Consider the following 14220-nt stretch of genomic DNA (forward strand, 5'->3'; position numbering starts at 1 on the left):
CTTTACTAATGCCTTCAGAATTTCAGATGAAAAAGTTTGAGAGAGAAGTGTTTATTAATGTATAGTTAGATGTGTAGACACTTCCCAAACCATAACTGTGAAATATCAATACTGAACAGGTATTAATGGGTCTGTTTTAATAGTGAACTCAAGCTCGTGGCTCCGTATATTTTAAGCATTTTATGACGATGAAATTCAAGTCAAAATTTAGTGAATATTGAGTTGTTTAGTTGTCTGTAATATGTGACTTAGGAGAAAATGACTTATTTATATTGTAGAGGTGAGTAAAGAATAAGTCACTAGGAAATGAGAGTGTTGAAAGTTTGTTGTTAATGTAAAGCAGAAACAGGATTGGTGAGATAACAGAGCACCAGATGTTTAGGGAAGTTATCACTACATGTACCATCAACATATACAAAGCTTTAGCTCCTAGAAATAAATAAGATTCACTCAATATATTAGGAATGGCTTCATGCCTAGCATAGACAGCTTTCCTAGAAGGCCTTTATGCCAAACATGACCAAAGACTTTGCTGAGTGTCAAGGAAGTTTACAAGTCTCACACTAAATGATTCAAGAATTGTTGGCCACAATCTAGTGACATATGTCAGTGATATATATGGGCTCTGGCCTAAGCTACTCTTGCCTCTGATTATGGCAGAAGGATAAAGTATACTATTGAGAAATTTCTTCCTTCAAATATTCATATCCTTCTTAATCATTGTTTTAACCTAAGGTGTGCCGTCTATCACCCAGTTAGCCAGGAGAAAGATTTTCTTCTACCTTTATATCTATACATTTAACATTATTTTACAGATAGACGACATCCCTACAGTTGACATTGTGGTTGAGGAGTCTGGTATTGCAGGGGGTGTTGCAAGGGACTCAGAGGCTCTCACACTCTTGTATCACAAAAAAACACGGAACCAGTTTATAGATGAACTCTATGAGGTGAGTTACTCTTTATGTATATTACTATGGTTTTATAAAGTGTGTGTGTGCGTGCTTGTGTGGATAGTAAGACATCAAGTGGTATATAAAAGATATAAAGAAAGAGGGAATAAGTGATGGCAAGTAAAAGTAAAATGTGTTTTTGCTCTTGGTTCTGGTACAGTGAGGCAGGTCTTGTGGGAGTGAAGAATCAAAACTAGACAAGTTACCTCACTTAAATATGCTTGCTTGAACAGTCTTATTGTGTCCATATATCTACTTTTGGGATGCAACCAGGTCTTGTAACTTCTAGTCTGGAAGCTAAACTTTTGGAGGCAATGTACTTGCCTCAGAAAGTTCTCGTATTTGTGAATGTTGAGTTAATCATTATTTATGTTTTTCTATCAAATCGGTTGATAATACCTTATGATCCTTTTGCTCTTGCCTTATCATTTAGCAATTGCTGACAATTTGTAGATGAAGCAGTAGTGTTGTGTTGTGTTATTTAGAACTGAAAAGTAAGCCTTCACTGCATCTATAAGTCAGGTTGGGGTGATACAGGGTGGGATATTCTCCCCCTGAAGCCTCCCATGCTTGTGTTGAGTCCACTGATTTGTAAGGTTTCCACAGTTGGTGGTCTTTTCTGTAGGTCTGTCATTCACTTGGAGAAGAAGTGATTTTTTGTGTAATATTAGACAGCTTGAAATAATTGTGGTTTGTGTTTTCTGTGTTCATGATTTGAAGTGTTTCTGTGATACTTGCTGTATCATGTGTTGTCTGAAGGTTGCCAGTCATAAAACCCACAGCCATTCTGGACATTCAAGGTTTTTTAGTTCTGAAGAAAAAAATTATCGACTTGGCTTTAAACTTTTTCTTGTAAGATATGGTCTTTCTGTAGATATGGTTCTCCATGCTTGTATAGGGGCCCACGTTATAAGTGTCTTCATTATAGGTGGCTTTGCATTTAAGTGGTCAAATAATTGTGGACCTACACTTAAAAAATCCCCGCAGTGTTTGAGCGATTAAAATTCCCGCCCGCTTCCCATTCTCTTAAGGTCATCCTTCTCACCCACACTGTGTCCACAGGCATGATTTTGAAGTGTTCCAAGAACTATGATTATCAACTTTGTTGTGTCTTTGGTGACATTGGTGAACTACATGTCACAAGAAAAGTGGTGAGCATGTCTCAATGAACAACTTTCACTGAAATGATGAAATGAGTGTGGGAGAGCACGGTTCGGTAGCCCTGCTGTGTGGTTAGGTAGCATTAACACACTGACCTAATTGACTTTAAGTAGTACCTTAAATAAGTTATAAAGGTGAATAATTTATAAACTAATTTGTAATCAAATGTTTAACAGATGTTTCTAAGGTATATACGGTATATCAATGTTAAAAGATACCAAATTAAACTTTATGAGTGTCACTTATAATGTGAGGGTCCCAATAAAGCCCTATTCCTATTAATTCTTATGAGAATTTATTCCCTTTTATAAGTGATTTCATTATCAGTGGCCCTTGTCTGCTCCCTATTAACCACTTATAACAAGGACCCCCTTCCTGTACTGTAGTTCAGGTGGGAATGTACAGTTGATCAAAAATATTTCCTTACAAAGTTTTGATAGACAATATAACACGACACAATGGACGAAGGATTTTGGCAACCCTACCGAGGCAACGAGAACTGAGGTGTTCATTCAGAAATTCATTGATCCCCCAAGTTTTTTGATCGACTGTACAAGGGAGTTGATTGACTTCTTTATTATCTAGGTGATCTAAGGTGCAATTATTATTTTTTGTTTTTTTATGATAGTAGTTTCACCCACCACTACCCCTCCTTGTTATGATGCACTGAAGAGAGTCAGGTCATCTTCCTTATCTGCTGATGGCAAAGAAGTAGTCAAAGAAACTTTCATGTTTTGGCTTATTCTTTTCAACATGGACTCTCTTACACTTTATTTTATTAACCCCTAGGCCCCGGTTGACTTTCCAGAACGTCCGCCTATTTTCCCGCCATTTTTTTTTAAATTTATTTTTATTTATTTATTTTAATTATTTTGGGAAAATTGATTTTTTTTCACGATTTAACCCTGGAGGGGGGGGGGGGTACTGCCAGCAGCATCCTAGCCCGAGGCTTAAGGGTTAAATAGCTGTTGCCAATCATTTGACAAATTCCTTCAAATCACTGTACATAGGCCTATTACTTTTATCCCTTACTATTATTGATTATCTGCAGATTCTTTTTGGTCCTTCACTCAGAATATTTCACTAGTCAAATTCTACTTTATTTAGAACCATTCTGATTCTTATTCATTAGTTACTGTTTAATTCATTCCAGTATTTTGCCCAGGATACCATGAACTTGTATTTTCAGGGGTGCTCTTGTAAGTGGCAATCTGTTTAATGCCTTAGACAAATCTATATATTGCATATCAACTAGAAATCTTTGGTGTGATGATGATAATAAAACTAATAACACTGTAATATTTATTTAGTAATACGTATCATCATACAAGTTTACAACTGATTTGTCATGTATATGCAGGTATACAGTTCAGCATGTGTATAGACAGCACAGGTGTGTGGTGTACAACTGTACATACAGTAAACCAATGAGATACACAGTTTCCAATGTACACTCTCCCCATAAAGTATCGGCCCCTTTTCTCATCGGTACAATGTGTCACAATCGACAAATATATCTGTTCACTAATTGTGATTCGTACATTATGTTAGTGGTAGGTCTGTCTACCAAGTATCTGTGAGGTTGCCAGTTATTATTTCTGGCCTGTGTTGTAATTATGGTGAATCACTGAGCTCCATCTTTAGTAGAATAATATGATGATATTAATGTAGTGAAAATTTTGTCAACGGCAGTCAAATACAATAAGATCTTGTATTTCGTGAGTAATATAGACTGGAAAAATTGCACCAAATTCAAATTCGCCAAATGCAAATACATAAACTAATGGGAAAAATAACAACATAGACTGGCCACTCTACATCAACCTCTGATTTTCCCATTTATAACCTCCAGATGATGCAAGTTCTGCCTTTATTGACCTGATTGTTCTTTCCGTAAACTATTTTTTAGGCCTTCCTCAAGTAACTTAATCACACGCTGCTTATCCTGCATCAAGTACTTGGCAAACTTTAACTCCCTTATGATAGTCCCGCTTCTGCTTTATCTTATTTGGCCGCTTAGGTGGGTGTGTCCCACCCCCACCAGTACCAGTAGGACCCCATTATCTTGACTCGACAGGTGGCAGCACCAACAAAGAGAAAGCACACAAAAGCAGCCCGGGTGGTCACACCAACACTAGTACAATAAAGCCTACGATAACAACGTTTCGACCAACAACTTTTCATATTTAAGACCCCAAGTTAATTTAGGACCCAATTCAATTTATGTCCTTATTTCATTCGTATTTACGACCAAAATATAATAAAAATATAATAAAATTATATTTCCATATAAATAATAGCTAAATCCTGATATGTATTATAAAAAAAAAGGTCTGTAAAAAAAATGAAGAGTGCCTTGTTCAAAGAATCTGCCTGGCTAATGAGTGGTAATGCGCATCGCCAGTAAACAACAGTCGGAGCTTGGCGGTCCCTTTGTTTTCACGCATCTGAACAGGAACTGGAGAAAAACTTTCTCAAGTTTCTTACAGCATTTTTGCATCCCTATTCAACATGAGCAAGAGAGCAAGTGATGGTAGTGTTGTTTCAAAAGCTAATAGAAAGTGTCTAAGCTTAGCCGAGAAACTAGATGTGTTAAAACAATATGAAAAAGGTGAGAGGTCTGTGGATATTATATGGAGCAAGCTATGAACATATTTTCTGAAGTGGATCCATTAACAAAACAAAGCATTAAAAATACACGCAGATGACCTCTACATAAAAATGTATAATGAGAAAAGAAAGCAGCTGTGCAAGGTTCTTTCGACAGCTTTATTATTCGAAGGCCTAAACCATCAACTTCAGCTACACCATCAAATTCAGCATCATAAGCAGCTTCAACATCAACTTCAGGTTCAGTAACAGTTTCAGCAACAGCTTTATGGAAAGCTATAGCTTCAGCCAGAGTTGAACTTGATGACTTCGTCATCTGAGTAAAAACTCGCACAATATTCATTGGCTGTTCTTATGTTTTAGACTTTATCACCATTGGTGAATAGAATTTTTGTTTTACATTCGTAAATATTATTTAAAACATATATGAACAGTAAATAAGTATTGCTTTGATATTTATATGTAGAGAAATGATGATATGTTTTCATGTACACACTTACTGTTCATACTTTGGCGTTCCCAATCGTCTCACTTTATTTTTTACCATTAGTGGTTAGCTACTTCTAGTGTTCCATTTATTAACATTAAATAACATTACTTAAAACATACATACTGTACAGGTATTAAATTTTTTAAAGTTAAGTTCCCTACAGCTACAACCAGGGTCTTATTTTCTTCAGTTTCTTATGTAGAACCATCGTCACTCACGAAAACAACGCCGTCTTGTCTCCTCGTGTGTGTTTTAATATTTTACGTATTATTAATGAATTGCATTGTTCATTTCACATACTGTATATAAACATTAATTCAATCAAATACATATTCAGTAATAAACAATAATGAATCTTTTGTACATCTTAAGGTAAATGACTATGTTTCCTTGAGTGTGAACATATACATTGGCGTTCCACTATCAGTCTCACTTTTTCTTTAATATCAGTGGTTACTTCGACTGTACATTAAATAACATTAATTAAAACATACTTATTTTTTACATTAATTTTACTACAACAACAACCAGGGTCTTATTTTCTTCAGTTTCAGGTGAATAACTGACATTATGGGTGCAAACACTGACAACAATGTCATCTCTTATCCTCTTGTGTGTTTTAATATTCTACGTATTATTAATGAATTGTATTGTTCATTTCACAAATATAAAGATTAATTCAATCAAATACATATTCAGTAATAAACAATAATGAATCTTTTGTACATATTCTTAAGATAAATGATGCGGTATCCTTAAATGCCCACGTATATGTTGGCGTTCCCCATCCATCTCTTATTTTTCTTTGCCATTAGTTGTTAGCTACTTCGATTGTTCCATTTATTAACAGTAAGTAACATTACTTAAAACATATATATTCATTTTTTTACATTAATTTTACTACAGCTACAACCAGGGTCTTATTTTCTTAATTTTCTCGTGTAGAACTATCATCCTGGATTCCCGGCTGTAAACACAAACGAAAACAATGGCGTCCCATCTCCTCTTGTGTGACCATATTATTATTCATTTATATTGTATAAGGTGCATTCAGAAACATTATTTAAAGAATATAGTTTGCAGTTTTCATTAATTGTATTGTTTTGGGGGGAAAAGAGGGTAAAAAGCCACACAAATGATATGAAAAGGTCACACTTGGGAACACATCTCATTATTATTACTATTTTAATGGTAATTAATGATTCACGATACGATGATTCACCTTACACTGCAATATTGGAGGACACATTACCGTCATTATTCGAGGCTCTACTGTACCCGAGACATATTGGAAGACACAGCTTGCACCGATAGACATGGAGAAATGTCACTTTCAGAATAACAGCATAACTATGAATCAATGATTGTTAGCATTATGTTTACCTCACTGTAACTGTAATAGGTATAATAGTCATATAGTGCTAATGACTATTAAATGACAACACTAGGTTAGGTAATGACAGTTCATTTTAGGAAAATGAAAACAATATTCGTAGAAATATTTTTTACGTTTTATTGTTATTATTGGAGTTTCTCCCGATTAATATTTAGTATATCCACCCCATCGTGCTGCCTGTGATGTCTCCACAGTGACTGTCAATCCAATGGGAGGACTTGACCATATTGTCTTGTAGTGTGTATCAGATAATGGTCCGTTGTCAGCCCCAATCATGAGATGATACGTTATATTATCTCATCAATTGAGGTAGAAATGCTTTAAATCATAATGTCATTGTAATTGGATATGACATAATACTGTACACCTGTAATTACTATACAGTGATATCCTTGTTAGCCAGAACAATTGGTGCAGAGCACTTCCGGGGATGAGAGATTTCCGGCTAACGAGACGACTTTCTCAAACCCGGAAAAATTCCTTATCCCCGGAATATTTTCCGGTTGCCGGGGAAAGTTTCTGAGTGTCTAAACTAGACATCTTGCACACACAAACACTAGCCCACTTCCCCAGAATGTATCTGGGTGCTGGGGATGTTTACCTTGAGTTTAAACTACTGGAGTCTTCTAATTAAGTTAGAAACACCATTACTTTACTATAATAATCCAGAAAAGTGTATCTAAAAGTTTGGTAAAATAAATACCCTGTATATTTAAAAATTAAAAATCTATATGATATGGGCGTGAATGAAGCTGTGTGTTACAGTAAAGACTGTTGTTTTCCACTCCCATAGAGCTGTGGGTCTCATGACCTGAAGTGTCTTGAGTAAACATGAAACCTAAAGTATTTGTAGGGAGATGTGATAAGTATAAATACAGCCTACCCTTCAAATTTGCGGGGGTTAGGTTCTCAAAATGGCTGCTAATCGCCAAATCTGCGAATAACATTTGCTGACCATGGGTGGGGGGGGGGGTACAATTTTACTTGCATACAAAGAAATGTATACTCCCTTATGTGTTTGCCCTTAGGACAATTATTTCTTTTACCTCTATTGTATATACTGTATGTGTGTGTGTAGACACAAACACTCGCACATAAACCACATACAAATAAATAATACTGTAATGGGAAAATCCTCTCACAAATAATCGGAATCAAATTTATTAAAAATGTTGAGTCTACCCTCAAGTCCACTCCGTGCTTTGTTTTTAATAAAGCATGGAGTAGACTTGAGGGGAGACTCACATTTTTATTGAATTTGTTTCTGATTATTTGTGAGAGGGTTTTCCTATTATTAGTTACACATACTTATATACAATACAGGTAAAGGAAATTACTGTCTCTAGAATGAATGGCTCCCTGTCCCAGCTTCAAAAATGCCGGCAACTTTAAAACTACCGCAGACATTCTTGGGTACGTCCAAGGTGTCATCCACGAATAATAGAGGACCATGAAATAAAAATCTGCGAATTATCCGGGCATATTGTACTGTATAAATGAGCACAGTTGTATCCCTTCAACATTGTTACAAGTACATACCATTTTAAAAAATGGAGTGAGAAAGCAGAAAGGTGTGAGTAATTAGAGAGATGGAGTGGAAAGGAGTGTTGCCAAGCACTCCTCAACAGCTGATATTTAACCCACTACCACGCAGTCACACACATGCAAATTTGTCATACAAAAAACCCTCACTCCTCATTCTTGTTGTCTTTATTCCCTTGTTTTGTGTGTGTGCGCGCGTGCGTGAGTGCATGTGATAATAATAATAATAATTAACGGATTATTGAAAGAGCATAGCAGCCGGAAGGCTGAAAATATACAGTTACATAATTGGGGAATGGTTTTCGATTTACAAATAATATACGAGTAACATAAGTGACAAATAAGATATATAATATATATAATAACTAGGTGGGGAAAAGCTCAAACTACAGGGCATTTCAGCATAGTGACAGTGCAAGAAGTAGGATTTACTGGGAGCGAATACACTGTTTTATTACAAGTTATTGATAATTTTTACAATGGTTGGGATTGGGCTGTTCTTATGGCGATCAGTTCATGCTCGTATGGGCTGGATGCGGTTGTGGTGTCGAACAGCAATTCTCGGGCGAGGGATCTCAGGTGGTACAGGTTGTACCTCTCTAGTCCGGCAACCTCGGGACCTGACCGGTGCCGGACCATGGAAATTCACCCTTTTCCTGGATAGATAGTGACTTGTGCTTATGCTTGGAAGCACTAGCACCACTTTCTCTGCATCATGGTCTCTTTGAAGACATATTGAAGGGTTAAATGTCGTATAGTAGCTTCTCAAATTTCGCGAGTTTTTAATTCTTAACGTATTTTATTGGAACACACAAAAAAATAAATAAATAAAAATTTTGACGGCGGAAACTTGAATTTCGACGGGTTTGAACGGCCCGCCAACGTGCAGACGACGTGCATAATCGTGTAAACAGCGTCATTTCTCTTATGTACAAAAGATTCATTATTGTTTATTACTGAATGTCTTTTTTATTGAATTAATGTTTATGTGTGCAAAATGAGCAATACAATTCATTAATAATACGTAGAAAATTAAAACACATGAGGAAATGACACAGCATTGTTTTCGTTGATTACAAAACCAGTGACTGACTGGTTCTACATATAAAACTGAAGAAAATAAGACCCTGAGTTTAGCTGTAGTAAAATTAATGTAAAATATGAATATGGTTGCTTGAAGTACCTGTAATGTTATTTAATGTTAATAAATGGAACAATATAAGTAGCTAACCATTAATGGTAAAAAAAAAAGTGAGACTGCTCGTATGTAAGTGCGCACATGTGAAAATATATCGTCATTACTCTACATAAGAATATGAAAGCAACACTTATTTACTGCTCATATATATTGAAGGGTTAAATGTTGTACTCTGTATAGACAAGCAGAGAGAGAGAGAGCAGCCGAACTGCCGGATGTAAACAAACCTTAATTTCCCGCGGCTTTTTTTTTTTTAAGGGGATTAGCCCACCCGGGCATAGGTCACTGACCCACATTGGGGCCTGAGGGGCAAAAATTTAATACTCCTGTAATAATAATAATAATTCAGATAAAAAAAAAAAAAGAGCTGCCTATCTACCTATTGGACAAACTAAAATCGTTCCGGACCACGGGAGTTTCTGGACCACAGAATGCCGGACTAGAGAGGTACAACCTGTACCAGAGTTGTAAAGTAACAAAGTAAATTTACTCGAGTACTGTACTTAAGTAACATTTTTTGGTATCTACTTTTTAAAAAGTACCAAAATTTGTTACTTTTACTTAAGTAAGGTTTTCCAATAATTTTACTCCAATACAATTGAAAAAACAAAAATCATAACTTGCTACATGACCCAAACAAACAAACAAAGAGTTGTAATGTCCGTGGCAAATTAAAATATATATATATTTTAATGAATTAATTATTAACTATAATAAAAGAATTGTATGGGTGGCGGGTATGGTGTTGGTGGAGCAGTGAAGGGTACGGTGCGGGTGTGGAGAGACACCACGCGGTCACATGGTGACTTCAGGTCAGGTGGCAGTTCCCATGACAGCGGTCTTTTCCTGTGATCATCTTGTGTCCATTAGCACCTTGACCACCCACCTCACCCAGCCTACCCTCTTATCCCTCCTCCCCCATCAAATCTCCTCTCTTCTCCCCCCCCTTTCCTTCAGGGGCTTGGTCTTCCTGTGAGACGTCAGTTGCTCTTTGCATATACCTGTACCTAAAATGAATTTCAAAGAGGCTGTGATTCTAAAATGCTTTACATAATTCTGCCTTAGATATAAAGCCTGTACAGTATCTATAGAAATGTGTGTGACTAAGAGTATTTAAAATTCTGCTTAAATAACTCAGTACTACTGCCCACCCCCAGCCACTCATTAATTAGAATAAAAAAGTGACGTGTCCACAGCCACACCCCAATTAGAGGAACAATTCACACTGAGTCTTAGTCAGACTTAGTCACTATGGAGGCAACAATCATCAACAAACTCCTCAACTGAAGGAACTTGATAGTTACTTGGAGTGCCTTGGGCCCAAGGGGGTGAAATGGAGCGGAGCTACTGAGGTCTTTCCCGACATTATGTGATGTACCTTTAAAGCTTAACACCCCACTACCTGCATGTGCTGCTTTTGCGCATCTGTTAATTCATGTTGGGCATATTAATAATTATTTAATTGATTAATTACTACTGCTACTACTTTGCTGTCAATCGAAATCGAGCATGACGATCATCTAGCCATGATACAATGAAATGAATTATTAGGGATGTCACCTAGGTTGATGAGTTTTGAGGTGGCTAAAGAGGCCGATACGGGATCCGCAGAGTCGTTCACGGATGTTGCACATGTGGAGGGCTACATCTAGTGCGGGAGGGGCGGTGGAAGCTTCTTTCCGGTGTTGCCGCTTGTCTGCCTCGTGTGGTGCTCCTCCATGCGCTCCAATGTAGAGTACACTCTAAAGGGAACAACCCTAGTCACAAGACTATGCGGTCGGACACTAATACATTGGTACTCGTGTCTTGCAGGACACGCTGTGACTTGCGATATGGTGACAATATTGATATGATTTAATGACAATGGGAGTTAGCGCCCACCAAAGTGTGGGTAGTGGACAATAATTAGATCTAAATTATTATGAATAAGTAGGTGGTGATATACAGTAGTTAGTGATTCTCCCTGTGGTAGGAGGTCCCTGACAGTGGGACAGTCAAGACAATAATGTTGAAGGATGTTAATGTTGGGACAGTTACAGAGTTTACAGGAAGAGAAGTGCAGGTCATTCCCTGCCTCAGGTACTTGCCAGATAAGTCTGTATCCTAACCTAAGGCGAGCAGACAACATGTCTGCGGACCAAAAGTTCACGTCGACGATACTTGTGGACAATGAAGAAAGAGATCATAGTGTTGGCTGGATATATTTTCAGCCCGTTCACCATCCCTGATATGGACTGTAGGGAGAAGAGCGGCTGAACCTACGAGTATTCTCTTTCAGTAGGTCCTGCTGGGCTTATATTTAGGCCTAAAAGACAGCCATATTATTGATAATCAGTTATTGATTAATCTTAATAGAAAGATTTGAAAATAAACTTGATAACCCTTTTTTATAATTTACTGTGGATTTATTTTAATATTTGAGACAAATAATAATTTGTTGTTAGTTTTTACTTTCATTACTTGAGTACTTTAAGATTGAGATACTTTTTTACTTCTATTTGAGTACATTAAGATTTTGATACTTTTACTTCTACTTGAGTAACATTTTGCTAATGTAACAATACTTTTAATTAAGTAACAAAGTCCAGTACTTTTTACAACTCTGCATTTTACTATAATTCTTTGTAAATTTCCTTTACCCTTTAAATTGATTTGTCAATAATATTCATATCCATTATCTCTTATTTTATGCACAAAGTGTTTTAACTTTTTTCAACTAACAAATTTTAATAAAAACAAGAATGTAACTGTTTCTGTACAGCATTTTAAATCTTTTTTCTTTTTGCAGCTTGAGGGGTTCCTAGGACAGCGACTCTCAGAGTTAGAGACCGAAGGATCTGTATTCTCCTTCAACCAGTTTACTAATGCACCTCTGTCTGTCCAAGATCACACAGCAGATCAAGTGAGAGTAATGCTATCACAGGTCAAGTCAGTAGTGGCCAAGCTGTCCACAACCAAGATGCAGCATCTCTTCCTCATTAGCTCCTCACCAAGGTACTGCAGTAGTTACAATTTTATTCTTAAAGTTCATTCTATCAAGCATTTTAGCTCAGATGGTAAGATCAACAGGAGATATAGTAGTGGTCTGCCTTGTGTGTGTGTGGACAACTCATAATTGCAGTATTTCAGTGTCCATATTCCTATAGTGACCACTTTTATTGATCATCTGAGTGATTGGTTTGTGTTTTATCTTTGCTTCCTCTATTTTTCAAGATACGTATGGTAAACCCTCGAAAATCAAAACAATTTGGGGGAAAAGGAGTCCGGACTTGCCGATTGTCTGGACTTTTATCAAGAGGGGGTTCTGGGGTCACTGTGTACTAAGGAGCCATTCATTACCTCCCTCGATGACTCGGGTGTAGGGGTTATCGTATCAACCCTCCCTCCCACCACCACCACACCCTGCCTTTACTCCACTCTATAACCTCCATGATTGTTTAAGTAAATAAGAATAAGATATAAGGTATGAGAAATCATGTAACAAAATAAAAAGAACAATAGAAAGAAAGAAATAGAGCAAATAAAGACTAAATAGAAAATAGAGATAAGAAAGAATCATTGTTTGTGGAAAAAAGTAAATATCTCCTCATTCTCTCGTGTAATATGAGGTCACCCATTGTTGGGGTGGGTGTCAGTGGGTCTCATGAGCTGAAGATGTCGTGAATAATGATCAAAGTAATATACAGTACACTGTACCCTTTTTAATTTGGATTTTGGCATAATTCATTTTTTTTAATGAATAAAATGTTTGAATTCGGAATGAATCTGAAATTACCGACCGGTTTCAAAAAGTAGATTATTATTATGGGAATATATTATGAAATATATTGGGATTAATGAATTATAGGAATAAAATATGAATATTATTAAGATACAAAACTACATTTGGGTGCGTCAGTGAGGGGTTGGCGGAGGAGGGAGGGAGGACAACTTGTAGTGGATACTCTCCCCTACAACTGCCGATTGATCACTTGCTGTCCGCTTACCAGCCAACCAGCAGCGACTTCCGAATGTGATGGGCCTCACTTTCGGACTGCGCGGTGATTGGCCCATTACCGCCTTCACCTCAGCCAATCAGCAGCGCCGCTCACTTCACACCTCTCGAGCTGATCCGGCAGAATCGTATAAATACCCCCAGCCTCGCCGTGATGGTCATTCTACTCAACGCTCTCAAACAGACAAGACCTCCTCTCAACAAGCTCCTCACCACACAGCAACACCCTAGCACTGCTTTGTACATATACAGGTACTCCTCGACTTACGACAACCCAGACATACGACCGCCGTAGTTGTATAAAATATTTTTCAAATTACGTATTTACTAGTACCGAAACGTTTCCGTCCCGTACGACAGCGTAGCGTGGGCTGGGCCGCCTCTTGGTGTACAGCATTCACGCCGTAGCCCGATCAGTTGGTGTTTGGCTGTCGTTGGTGTTAGTGTTCGCTCTGTGTACTGACAAAATTTTTGTTTCTACTTCCGGTTAAAATGGCTGGCAAGCATAAAAGTGAGAGTTCTGGTGGTGCTGATAAGAAAAGGAGACAGTCAATTACTTTTGAGATGAAAATGAAAATAATAATGCAATATGAAAATGGAAAAAGGGTAGCAACCATTTCACGTGACCTTGGCTTCTCTCACTCAACGATATCAACAATTTTGAAGGACTAGGCAGAGGCATTTGCTACTATTAATAAGGGGATGCAAATGTTTGAAGAAATGGATAAAAATTTTGAGCGTTTTGCAAAAGTTGACAGACTGATCCAAGATGCACTTGCTTGCTACAGGGAGATTTACAATGAAAAGAAAAGGCAAACTGTGCAGTCTAAATTGTACATACAGTATATTTTAAGAAGTTCCCCCACTGCTGCCTCC

At 37.2% G+C, this 14220-nt stretch overlaps 1 protein-coding gene across 1 annotated transcript in view; it reads left to right on the plus strand.

Moving 5' to 3' along the window:
* Positions 1-14220, plus strand: part of LOC121862052 (CDK5 regulatory subunit-associated protein 3-like) — a gene marked incomplete at its 5' end in the record, with an annotated part of 81076 nt that overhangs the window by 16372 nt on the left and 50484 nt on the right. The window contains 2 exon segments of the mRNA XM_042359986.1: positions 816-950; positions 12139-12344. Of these exon segments, the coding sequence (XP_042215920.1) occupies positions 816-950; positions 12139-12344 (341 nt within the window).

Source organism: Homarus americanus, unplaced genomic scaffold (genome assembly GCF_018991925.1).
Source record: "Homarus americanus isolate GMGI-L3 unplaced genomic scaffold, GMGI_Hamer_2.0 scaffold25013, whole genome shotgun sequence".
NCBI lineage: Eukaryota > Metazoa > Arthropoda > Malacostraca > Decapoda > Nephropidae > Homarus > Homarus americanus.